This window comes from Triturus cristatus, chromosome 3_2, assembly GCF_964204655.1.
Source record: "Triturus cristatus chromosome 3_2, aTriCri1.1, whole genome shotgun sequence".
Lineage (NCBI taxonomy): Eukaryota > Metazoa > Chordata > Amphibia > Caudata > Salamandridae > Triturus > Triturus cristatus.
Window position 1 is genome coordinate 1,157,517,869 of NC_140584.1, and position 13,320 is coordinate 1,157,531,188.

The 13,320-nt window shown below is 39.9% G+C and overlaps 1 protein-coding gene across 1 annotated transcript in view; it reads right to left on the bottom strand.

Annotated features, from left to right (window-relative positions):
- Positions 1 to 218: 218 nt before the first annotated feature.
- The window catches only part of LOC146859321 (extracellular calcium-sensing receptor-like), a 64,492-nt gene continuing 51,390 nt past the window's right edge, over positions 219 to 13,320 (bottom strand). The window contains exons 3-4 of the mRNA XM_085647160.1: positions 2,651 to 3,415; positions 219 to 299 (exon numbers count right to left, since the gene is read on the bottom strand). Of these exons, the coding sequence (XP_085503286.1) occupies positions 219 to 299; positions 2,651 to 3,415 (846 nt within the window). The remainder of the gene's footprint in view (positions 300 to 2,650; positions 3,416 to 13,320) is intronic.

The window sequence follows — 13,320 nt, forward strand, 5'->3', positions numbered from 1 at the left end:
TCCACTAAGAGTCCTTCCCCAGGTCCAGAAGTAAAATGAAGATTGGGCCTGAGAGCCCTATTGCTATTCCTGGTGTTCCCTTAGAAGTGGAAGAAACTTCTGGGGTTTTCCCCCTTTAGAGGTGTCTGGATTTACCTGCCTCCTTGCCCTGGCCATTAATCTGTATGCACTCACAATAGGCTAGTGTGATGTTCTTTGAAGAGCAAGTAGAACTTTGCTCAGCTACGCGTCCCCATCCTGTTAACATTGGGGTGCCTTATTACATTTGACCTTTGATGGGGAACGGGTACACATTTCATGTTAGGTGTCTGAGAAATTCTAATAAAAAATTATCTTTAATGGTAAAGTCGGATTTAAAGTTACAAATATGAAAACACGACTTTTAGAAAGTTGCCATTTTCCTGCCCTATTCGATGCCTGCACCTGCTCCTGAGTCACATGACTGGGTGTAGTTTGCAGTTGGGCTTTGTTTATTCCTACAGACAACCACCCAATAGATGGATTAAATGTGCCTGGAAGGGCTATCAACTGGCTGGATGGGGAGGACAGAAGTAGGCATCCCCTACTTGCAATTGAATAGGCTATGCCCTGCCTTCACACACATTTCTTGCCGCCACTGTATTGTTCATACAACCAGCTCAGACCTAGAGATGGCAGGAAACTTCCAGGACTTCAAAGGGCATCCTCTAGAAATTTCTCCTACCTCAAAGTAGGCATCAACTGTAAAAATGGGATCCTCAGACCTGCTATTTAGTTCACTTTCTGGACCTGAGAAAGGAACCTCAGAGTGGACTGATTGGACACCACTTGGGGGTTCAGGTCTCAATTAGGCTGCGTCCAGGTGTGGGTCCATGATGGTGGGAACATTTTATATCCCTGTGGCTCTGAACAGGAGGCCAGTGAACTAGCCCTTGGAGTCACTCTGGTAGTCTTCTATTCAGGTAAAGACATAGGGCTTAAAAAGCAGGAATGGCAGTATAGCAGCCCTTCCAAGTACAGCAAAGCAGTCTTGTAGAGTGTACATCAGCTGGCAGCCCTCTAGAGTCTGTTTGCAGGTCCAGAAATGAACTGAAAAGTGAGTATGAGGGCCCAACCTTCACATCTGATGCCTCCTATGACACTGTGAGAAGTTTCTACAGGTTTTTCTTTGAAGCGCTTGGAATTTCCTGACTCCCCTACCATTGTCCCAAGCTGGATACCGTGACAATGTGGATTTGAAAAGCCCTTTGTCTGAAGATAGAGCACAGCCTATTTAGTTTCAAATGGGGCTATGTCCAGCTCCCCCCCAATTCTGTCAGCAGGTGGCCAATTCAGGCACACCTAATCCCTCCATTGTGTGAATGTCTAACTGTCAGCTACACTCAGTCTTGTGATAATGGGAAGGCTGCAGGCACCAAATGTATTAGGAGAGGAAAATGCCAACTTTCTAAAAGGGCCATTTTCAAAATTGTACTTTAGAGTCCAACTTTGCCAGTAAATAGGACTTTTATTACAATTTCATAGATAGCAAACATAAAATGCTTCCCTGGTCAGAATCAAAAGTTTGCACTTATTGAATGCTATAAGGCAATTAATGTTACCCTACGGGACAATAGTGAAAAAAGAATTAAGGATTTTTTCATTACCAGGGCATGTAAAACTCCAAATTATATGGCCAACCTTTTAATTATAATGCACCCTGCCATATCTACCTATGGGCTACCTTAGGGGTGACTTATATGCAATAAAAAGGTAGTGCAAGGGTATTATATTGCCATGTCAACATGGCAGTTTAAAACTGCATCCAATCTGCAATGCCAAACCTTAGACATGGTTTAAAGCACTACTTGTGTGGGTACCACAATATGTGCTGCAGGCTCTCAAGTAGCATTTAATTTACAGGCCCTAGGTATGTATGACATGCCACACTTCTAGGGACTTACAACTAAATTAAATAGGCCAATGAGGTGTAAACCAATTTAACCATGTTTAAGGGAGTGAGCACAAACACTTTAGCACTGGTTAGCAATGGTAAAGTGCACCGAGTCCTAAGGCTAACAAAAACGAATTCAGCAAAATAAATGGAGGGTAAAGGCAAAAAGCTTTGGGGTGACCCCGCTGAGAGGACCAAGTACAACAGGTGTGAACAATAGCCGTGCAATACAATTAATTTATTACCAATTATATTTGTATATGCGTTGTGTAATTTCTATATTTAGTGCATCATTACGTTTTCTTGTTTTGCATACACGTGCACTGCAACTTCGAAAATAAGCTAGAAGTTCAGCTTTTTTCTCTGTTTTTTTATACTGGAGTGGCAGTAACAAGTGGCTGGCTGAAAAGAAGACACAAGATTGACATTGGATAAAGGTATACATCAAAAAATCAAGACGAAGTTTAGTAATTGTATCAAAGTGGCTTCTAGTAAAAGTATGAAAAGAAGTGTGTATCAAAAAGATGCCTTCGTAGATCGATATAAACATTGGGAGTGGAGTAGACAATTGAAAACGCAAGGATTAATATTCAAATGTCCTAAGCCTCGCCTCATATTAAAACAAAAGAAACTCTGAAGCAGAAAATATTGTGGTGTTTATACCTGCTGTGGTCGAATTGTGTTGAAGTCGTGGCTAGATGAATTGGTGATGTTTCCATCCCAAGAGCTGTTTATGATCAGGTCATGCAAAGCATGTGCAAATGAATGGACAGCCAAGTAAGCATTGTAGGTATACCTGAGATTATCCAAATCAAACAGCACAGGGTCCAGGTTGGCCACATCCTCTTTTCCAGTACAAAGTGACGCGTTATTATTCTTCCCATCACTTTTTACTTGGCTCCTGTTCATGCCTTGCCATTTGCAGTTGAATGCCCTCTCCCAGAAAACTCTAATGAAGATGTCATCTGGAGACTTAGCAGGGTTTAGGTGGTGAACAAACTCTTTGAACCCTGGAATGTCAGCAACATGAAGTGCAAATGCAATTGTACCATTTAGTGACTCCCAGGTCTTCTTAGTAAACAAATCTGGGGTGATGATGAAGCTAGTGGCACCCAGCCAGGTCTTCCCTCTGATTTTCAGCTGCGAAACCATCTCAAATATTGGTACCATGACTCCCACATGTGAATAGACCACAATGACGGTGGCTGATGATTTTCCAATCAGTTCAGCAATGCTGTGCACTCTTTCTTTAGATGGATGATCAGAGACCCTTTCTATGAAGGCTATGCATCCACCAGTCTTGATGACCTTCTCTCTGAGCAGTTCACTCCCAACTACTCCATAGTTGTTGTCTGAGGCTAAAATTCCTACCCAAGTCCAGCCAAAATATTTCAGCAAGCTGGCAATGGCACTTGCTTCGACCAAGTCACTTGGAACTGTTCTGAAAAAAGATGGGAAGAGCCTTTTATCACTGAGGATGGGCCCGGTTGACCCATAACTGATCTAGAAAGAAAGGGGAAACACATTGAGAGTACTTCTCTTCATTAATGTTCACATTGATTCGACATATTCGGGACGGGAACAACAATGGGCTTCAGTGAAAGTAAAAGCTGATCATATATTATAAAATTGTTACCAGGTTTGACTTTTTCTCTCCACTTAGGTCTCAATTAAAAGTCCCTCAGTCTGTAACATTCCCCCTATGCAATTTTCCCAGGGTAAATATTGGCGGGTAAAATCGGCTGAATTTTATCATATGAAAAAAAGCCTAGAAAATACAGGTTAGTTAGTGTAGAAAGCACCTACATCTGGATTGTATGTCCTATTTTTCGGCTAAAACACGGAAACGGGGATCAATATCACACCGTATAAATTCAGAACACTTGATTGTCAGATTTTATCAGCAGCAATACTTAGCGCATCCGAAATGTTGTACTCTTTAGAGAACACTTACCAAATTACAGGCATTCGAATAATCCCCTTTTCCTCCTGAGTATAAAAGGCCACATAACCAGGAGGGATTTCAGTGAACTTAACCGAAAAAAGTAGCATGCAAGGAAACTCCTATGTAAGAGGTCACTGTAACTTAACTGATAATTTGCACATGCCTCCAGAACCATGCCTGGTACAATGAAACAAAGAAGAAAAAACTATTTGGGATCTCTAAACATTGGTGAAAACTGTTGTTTAAGGTGAAAGCCATTTGCTGTAGTTATGGTATTTTGTATGTCTAAAAGAAAGTGAAGGATTACAAATGTAGGTATTAAGAATCAGTGGTATTACCACAGATAAAATAGAAAAGGTTCTTAACAAATATCTCCTCCTTCACCATTATCGCCCATTGTTGTGGAAATCTTTCTAAAATGGACTAAGTGGCAGCCAACTTCCCTTTATCCAGCTCACCGATGTGAGGAAAACCTCCTGTCTGGAGAAGCATGTCAATGACAGGGCACAACTGCGAATAAAGGTCAAAAGAAGGATGAGTCGAAAAAACAATTCTGACAAGATTTACCACTCCTCCAATAACTTTGACCATTTTTACCTGCTCCTAATTTATGGCACATTATCCACCCCCATGATTGACGCAAAACTGTCCCACAGCAAAAAGGATTTGGTGACGTCAGCGATATTTTGGGAAATCACCAAGCGAGTGCTGTAATTAATACCGGCACACACTATGAGGACATATAGAAAAATTTGAATTGCACCCGAGGCTGAAACTGTTTCTAGTAATCCACATACTCGAAGTTTTTCCCTTTCCGGAATATTTTTAGCATGTTAAGGAAGGGGGGGGAGGGGTTTAGTCCTTTGACACCACAGTCAACAACGTAACCACATCCTGATATCTTAAAGTGTGAATAAAAGAAGTACATCAACAAAGGAAGTGGTTGACGGTTTACTCACTTCTTTGAATCATTTTGGACTTTGGAGATGATGTAAAATTAAGAATAAATTCGATGTTTTTTTGTGAAGATTGTTTTGCTCTCGTGTAAAGTGTTTTAAACATTCTACATCAACAGTTTATAGACACTTATGCAGGAGTGTATCAGGTAGTGCACACCCTGTCTAGAACATTATGCTCTAGTTCATATATTCTATTTTGAATTAGGTGGTAGGGTGGAACCACTTCAGGGAGTGCACACCAAGCCAGAATAACACTGAATACCAGTTTATTTTGTGTACTAGTTTAGTTTGAGTGCGCGCAAACTGTGGTTAGTTTTTTTGCATATTCCATTTTTCTACCCAACACAGTTACTTGCAGCACCATCAATATGTCTTTAGAATATATACTGCATCTCACAGAAAACAAGGCAGAAACCAAAGTTTGTAGTGAAACAGATGCCCAAGAAATATATGGCCTTATCCGGGAGGCCCGGTCCTATGATCTATCACAGGGTCCGGTTGTTCACCAACTGAGACAATTAGAATACCTGATGCGACGAGAAATCAATCAGCATTTGCACGCGACACCCTTAGTGCAATATTAGAAAGCCAGCAGGATTTTGAGAGGGTTGAGATTACCACTTAAACCAATGATGTTCAAGATGAACAAAAAATTAATGGATAAATGGTACTCCATATTAAACAAGTGTTCACTGGATCTCATTCTTTTGATAGTTGACAAACTATCTAGCGTTTTGACTGGACTTGAGCAAGAAATCCATGAACTACAAGAAGCTTTGAAAACACGTATGACAGTGGAAGATTGGTCAGTAGCATTAGAAGGTATTAATAATAAATTAGACCTTTATGCGGAAGAGATACATGAGCGCAAGGTGCATAAATTCAGACGTGACACTATAGATTACAAACTCGACGAAGTATACACCTGGGCGGAGGTGTATGCGCACAAGCGCACACACCAAAAACCCGGGAATTCTTCCTCAGAAGAGAGTATAGCTTCTATTAGTGACACTCGCTTAACCAGACCACCAGTACCATCCCCAGCTGACAACACTGTTGTTGAGGTTCCATCCACATCATCTTCCAAAGTATCTTTTTTGGAGATCAGTCCAGCTGCCAACAACCCACCAACAGGACAAATCAAAACCTGTAGAGGTAGTGGAAAGCACAAAGCAAACGAATGTAGGTTGGAGGCAGAAGAAACACTAGTGGTGAACATCTCTTCAGTTTCCTTGAGTAAAGCACAAACGGCAGTACTAAATAAGGGTACATCTTTCGTGCCCACTTTCCATACTTCGCCATTTCATACAGAAATAGAATTCTCCAAGTTCATGCGCAAGCTGAGATTGCGGTATTTCTTTTCCAATCCATGTTTCACGAGTATTGATTCTAGTGAGAGTGAATACACTGAGTTTAAACCTAAAAGCACTTTCATAGCTCCCAGTTCACATAAGGTTTTAGATACTTTTGAATCATTGGGGAAAAAGGATTTATCTCAGTTACCGACTCCATCTAGGAAACACCACAACTTAACAGTATCAGATAGAAAAGCATTGAAATACCTGAGGACCAACAAGGCATTGGTGTATTTTCCAGCTGATAAGGGTGGCGCCCTGGTCGTTATGGACAGCCACTTTTATGAAGCCAAGGTGAATGAAATGCTATCTGACGAGTCCACATACTTACCGCTTAGCCAGGACCCGACTTCAGAATTTCGAAGAACACTTCTCAAAAGTCTGACGCATGCTAAAGATACGGGGTGGATAAACTCTAAGATGTTGGATTTTTTGTACTCCAGGTTTCCACGCAGGCCATCCATATACATGTTACCAAAAATTCACAAGAGTCTTTGAAAACCCTATTGTGTCAGGCTGTAGCCCCATTCACGAACCATTGGGCCACTACTTAGTTACATTTTTACAGACCATTGTGCAGGCAGGACCAATTTACGTGCAAGACACAACTCATTTCTTGAAGTTACTAGGAGATCTCATTTTACTACCAGAAGAAGAAATTTGGCTAGGGACAGTTGATGTGGTATCACTATACACCTCAATACTACATGCTGAGGGTATTGAAGCCATTGAGTGGGCCCTGCTACAGCAGGAGCACATTCCTGCCAATCAAGTTTTCCTTTTGGAATTATTGCAGTTGTGTCTCTTTCATAGTTATTTCCAATGGAAGGAAAGGTACTTCCTCCAAACCAATGGTTCATCCATGGGTTTTGCGGGGGCGCCTAGCTATGCCAACATCCTCATGATGAAGTTTGAACAAGAGAATATGACTCTACATGGACCGATCATCTCATCATATACCGCCGGTATATTGATGACATTTTTATTATATGGCAAAGAGAGAAACAGGATTTAAAAAGTAAGCTTTCAGCACTCAATAATATTAATCCCAGGATTCAATTTACATTTACCTTAGACAAGCGCACAATATCATACTTGGATGTAGATGTTCAATTGCAGGACTCCAAGATAGTCACTAAGGTTTTCAAAAAACCCACTGATCGCAATAATACATTATTGTTTGACAGCTTCCATCCTGGATCTCTTAAGAGGCATCTCCCATTCGCCCAACTTCTGAGGATTAAGCGTATCACGACAGATTCAGCACAATTGGTAGAGTCCCTCGAGTCTGGCAAACAAAATTCTGTAGCAAGGGGTTCCCCAAGAGAAATATTGGAAGATTCTGAAGCCAGATTAGCAGAGATTCCTAGATCAACATTATTAGAAAAGAAGGTGAAACCCGAAAAGAAGAGAGAAGTATTTGTTCCCACTTTCTCAACCCAATCGCCCTCGATCAAAAAAGCCATCTTGAAAAGATATGATCTGCTACCAGCAGAACCCGACTTCGGTGATCTTTTCAAGGATCAGCCGATTTTTGCATATAAATGCTCCAGCAACATCAGGGAATTACATAAGAAGCGTGACACCCAAGACACACATCAGGCCAAGGGCATGTTGAAGTGTTACAACTGTTCCCATTGTAACAACGTAATAACAGGCACATCCATATCACACCCCTGGACAGGCAAATCTATCAGACTGCAGTTTACTGCTAATTGCAACACGCAGAATGTCATCCACGTAATACGGTGCCCTTGTGGCATGTATGACGTGGGCAAGACCGAGAGGTCGTTACGCACTCGCATCACAGAGCACAAAAGCAGGATCCGCACTAGAACTTTGAGTTCCCCTTTAGCTAGTCATTGGGTTGACGCACATCACACAATAGCACAACTTCGATTTAGTGTATTAGAGGTCGTGCACGAGTATAACGACAGGGACATCACGAAATATATCGCTCAGAGGGAGACATTCTGGATCAGACACTTGGACACTATAAGCCCCAAGGGTTTCAATGACAGATTGGAATTAGCATGATTTTTATGAAGGTAATCTTTTTAGTAACATCGATATTCGATACAAGTATTCACATTTCACTATTAGGCGACACAGATAACACACAGCATCTCACTTCTCTAGTCTTTTTAGTTGGATTTATGAGTTAGGTTACATTTGGTTGATCATTTTGCATATATTTCACATTATATACATGTATAACTTTTCTATGTGCTAAAATTGATGTGAGAACATGTTCATGTTAAATAGCACGCCGGCATTTTATGCATTGACATTTACCACAGTAAAATTTATGTTCATGTCTTTAGCAATTTGTCACACGATGTATTAGTTTTGGTCACAGTCGCTAACTATGTGGTTATTATATGCAATCACCATGTTTATACATTTTGCAACATTTTGTTATTGTGCCACATACCTTGCAAGCTCATTGAGTATGGATGTAGAGTTTTTAAGATTAGTGTTGTCCCATTTACATTTGGATTCTTCCAGGGGACTGTTTTACCAAGCCAGAATGTTGTCATAGATACATGCAACATGGAAATGTTAATCTACACATGTTAGTTCAGCAGTGTCATATTACACAAGCGTGTATCAATGATTAATGTTTGATATGGTTGGATGTTAATTAGATAACAAATATGTTCATGAACACGTTTTCTGACAATGCTCTGAATGTCACATAAAACATATGTCGAGATTCAAGAGAACCATCACAATTTCTCACATCCTGATTCTTTGAAGACCATTGCATGTATTCCTCTCTTCTTACTTCTATTCTTGATTTCTTCACTTTCATTTTATTTGTGAGATGCACCAGGTTTCGGTTCAATCAAGAGTTTGATACACGTGCTGGTGATCAGACATTACGTTTAACAGCATGAGTATTGATGGCGCAACGTTGACTTTACTGTCAGAGCACACGGGTGTGAGCACACATTTTATTTTTCCTTCATTGACATTTCTTTCATTCCATTATCTGTAGATAAGTGCTTGGCTTAGTATTCTGGATAAAACAAAAGGATCTCCCTAATTCAATTGAGGCCCTAGAGGAGGGAGAAGACACAGCAAAATGGAGTAGAAACCTCTTAGCCGGCCTATACACTTTTACTTTGATCTATTTAGATTCTGCATCCCCAAGTCAAAATGTCATAAATAAGTTACATTACATTTATATAGAAACCATATGAGACATTTTTCATTTTTAAATAACAAACATTTCTTTAATTTATATCTTTTTTTGTGTTTTATAATTTACACATGATTTAGGAGAACGAAAAAAAACATTTTTTACATTTATAAACTTTGATACAAACACATTGCACATTTAATATAAAAAAGGAAACATCATCCTAGACATCAGTGATATATACAGTAAACAATAACTAGTCACTCATACTTGCACAAAAAAAGTGAGTTGAAAGGAAGATATACAAGAAAGAGAGAGATAGAACTCTTGGATTGGTCAAAATTCTCAGACAAGCAGAGTAAAAAGGTTGTCAGTTTTCTCTGTGTCGAAAGTAATGTTGCAGTCGTATGGGAAACAATGTCGCGGTCAACGCGCGTTTCAGTGGAAAGAACCACCTTCTTCAGGACCAAAACTGCTGAGTTTTTAGAAAATGGAGTGAACGTGGATGATGTCTGGGTGTCTGTGAAATAAACAAAAAAATGACATTGACAAAGCGGAGGGGGATGTAAATACTTTATAAGGAGATTACTTCCTATTAGTTTATAAGCGTGCTCATCCTGCTTCAAAGAAATGTACAAAGAGTAGCTGGAAACGGTCATGCACTTAGATAAGGGATACAAGAAATAGTCTTTCTCCTGTAGGACCCCTTGATTTTGTGAGAGTGAAATCTGAAAAAGTTTACGTGCATATTAGAAGACTCCGGATATAAAGTGCCCAAAAAGAGCATGCAAACCTCGAGAGACAGATCTGTTGATAGCTACCTTATAGATTGTTAGGCCAGACGCATGTGACCCGCTTAAAAGAACGTCTATGTTGTGGTGCAAAAAGTATAGAATTTTTCTGCAAAAGAAAAAGTTTAGCATTATATAACCCACTCAGGAGAAGTAATGCGAATGGCTGAATGTGATAACGGTGCCATACTACCTCAACGAGTTAAAATATGGAGATATATTTTCAATCCAGGATTAGTGTAATTATCTCCAAAGTTGTTGTAAAAACAATTGCGGCAGTCCTGCGGAGACAAGTAGGCTCATTGTCAAACCTAGTCAGATAGTTGAATTAAAAAGATCATTGAATGCCGGTAAGTTGTATACCTTATAAGTGCAAAGATTGGTGTTGGCGAATCATGTCAGGCAAATGTCTTGACACCAAGCCTCTCTATATATGTCTGTTAAATACCATTCATCTAAGTTGCATCACATCCCGACATATCTCTGTAGAGAGAAAAGAAACAAAAGAACATATGTATACCCCCTTAGAAATGCGAAGGGGAAGTAATTCGATGTGTAGCTACCTAGTTTGCATTGATATATTAACTAACAACGCAAAATGTTGATCAGATAGACACGTGCTACCACGACTCTAGTTATGTCATAATTTACTAATGCGTTATTCACGCAAAGCAGAAAATATACGAAAGACCCTTTTAGTAATCGTTAACACCAATGCTATGGGCATCTCTCTCATAATAGAGAAACTTAAGATAGTGGGATGATCTCACTAATTAGAATGTGCGATAGAAAGCACAAACATGATTGACCCGTCGTTTCACTTAAAAAATGCGCACACAGTGGTAACAGGATCTAAGAAGAGCCAGGGTAATTCTACAATGGAGCCGGTTGGGAAAAACATACCTCTGTACGCCGGGGAGCCTCTTTGCCGATCAGTCGAAAGGCGGAAATGAGAAGAGGGCGTGCTTAAACACGTTGGAATGCTCGCGAGATTACGATCTCATAAGAAATGTTTAAGGTTCCTCTACACTTATTTGCTATGGCGCCATCTTTGAAAGGAGTAATGGTTTGATATGTTAGATGGTAGTGATCTTTAACTCTCCAAAACGTGCACAGTATTTCTCAATCTATCACGTACAAAAAAACTGATTAAAGTCTAGTGGTATTTGGCATGTATTAGCCGTTCGTCCCAATAAGAATGTTATTAAGTGATTGTCATGTATAAAGTGCTAAATTTGGCATATGAGCATAGATGAATGATATTGCGGGATGATGTCGCATACTAAATATAATGTAACGAGAGGGGGACAAATGCCATGAATTTAAATACACGTTGTGTTTGGCACAATAGACGCCATATTTGAATGGTGTAAGAGTCATGGTTTTTATCCTATGAAATCAATCACGATCCTATTTTTAAATTTGCAGAAGCCCCTATGATGGTAAGAAAGAATGGTATTCTATATAGCTGTGATGCTTTGACCTTCTAGGATGTGGAGATATTGGACATGTGTAATGTATATCTTTGTTGATATAAAGGTAACAAGACTAGATTGTAACTTAGTCTAAGGGAACATGTCATTATGTTATGATCCAAATTATCTCCTCATTAAGGCCCCTGCGGACTGTGTCACAATGGAAGATCCAGAAAGTCTCCCTATTTTTCCGTAGTTTATTAATGTCTTGGCCTAATCTGGGGCTCACTTTTTCTAGAATCAGCCATTTTAAATCATTTTCTCCATGGTTGTGTTGGAGGAAGTGTTTGACCATAGGTGCATGTTCTTTACGGGTTCTGATGGCCGATTTGTGCTCTGAGAGTCTAATGCGGAATTCCCGGCCAGTTTCCCCGATGTAGCCTAGGCCGCAAGGGCAGAGGATGAGATAAATGACATTATTGCTTCTGCAATTTGTGTGGCTTTTGAGCCTACCGCCTCTGTTTCCATATGTCCAAGTCTCTATTGTAATAGCTGTTGTACATGCATGGCATGTGCCACATCTGTGGTTGCCTAGAATTGGAGGCAGTCCATCAATGGTTCTTTGTTCAGCTAAGGTGTTGATGTGTCGCATTCTACTGTGGACTAGCTTATCCCTTAAGTTAGCATTTCTTCTAAAAGCCACTATTGGTTTTGCAAGGGGTTTGCCAATCCCATTCGCGTTTAGAATTTTCCAGTTTTTATTTAGGATTTGCTGGACTTTGTGATTGTAATTAGAATGATTGACTACACATACTAATCTTTCCATAGGATTTTTTTCTTTTCCTGAAATGAGACTATCACAGTTGTAATATTTGGCTCTTTTCATAGATTGTTTTATGAGGCGTTTAGGATAGCCTCTAAGTAGGAGCCTATTCTTTAGGTCTTCAGCGTGTGTATTGTAGTCCTTTATGTTGGTACAATTACGTCTGATTCTAAGAAATTCCCCGAAGGGGATAGAATCCTTCTGACAGGAAGGATGGAAGCTAGCATGTTGCAGAATGGTGTTCTTTGCTGTGGGCTTCCGATATAGGCTAACTTCAATGTTTCCATTGCCGCTTTTAATCCAGATATCTAGAAATTCCACCTTTTCTGGTGAATAATGAACAGTGAATTTTAAATTATATCCACTGTGGTTTAGCCATTCAATGAATTGATTTAGCTCGTCAACAGTTCCTGTCCAGATAAAAAAGATGTCGTCTATGAATCTATGCCAAGTGTTGATATTTTCATAGAAGGGGGCCATTTCGTTATAGATGTGTTTTAACTCAAACTCCCCCATGTATATATTAGCTACACTCGGTGCACATGAAGCACCCATGCTAGTACCTTGTATTTGTTTATATAGATTATCTTTAAATTCAAAGTAGTTGTTGTGAAGTACTATGTCTAAACATTCCAAGATAAAAGCATTGGGTCTATCGCCCTGTGTTCTGTTGAGAAGAGCTGCCACTGCCTCTAGGGCACGATCTTGGGGTATATTAGTATATAGAGATTCTATATCTAATGTCACCAGGAGTTGGCTATCTTTGTTAAAGGGCATGTGTTCCACAGTAGAAATCATATGGCCTGTGTCCTTGATGTATGACCGATATAATTTGGTGAGAGGACAGAGAAATGAGTCTACATATTGTGAAAGCGGTTCCGTGTGCGAGTTGATAGACGAGATAATAGGACGCAATGGGGGGTCATTAATGTCTTTATGGGTTTTTGGGACACCATATAGCGTAGACGTGACCGC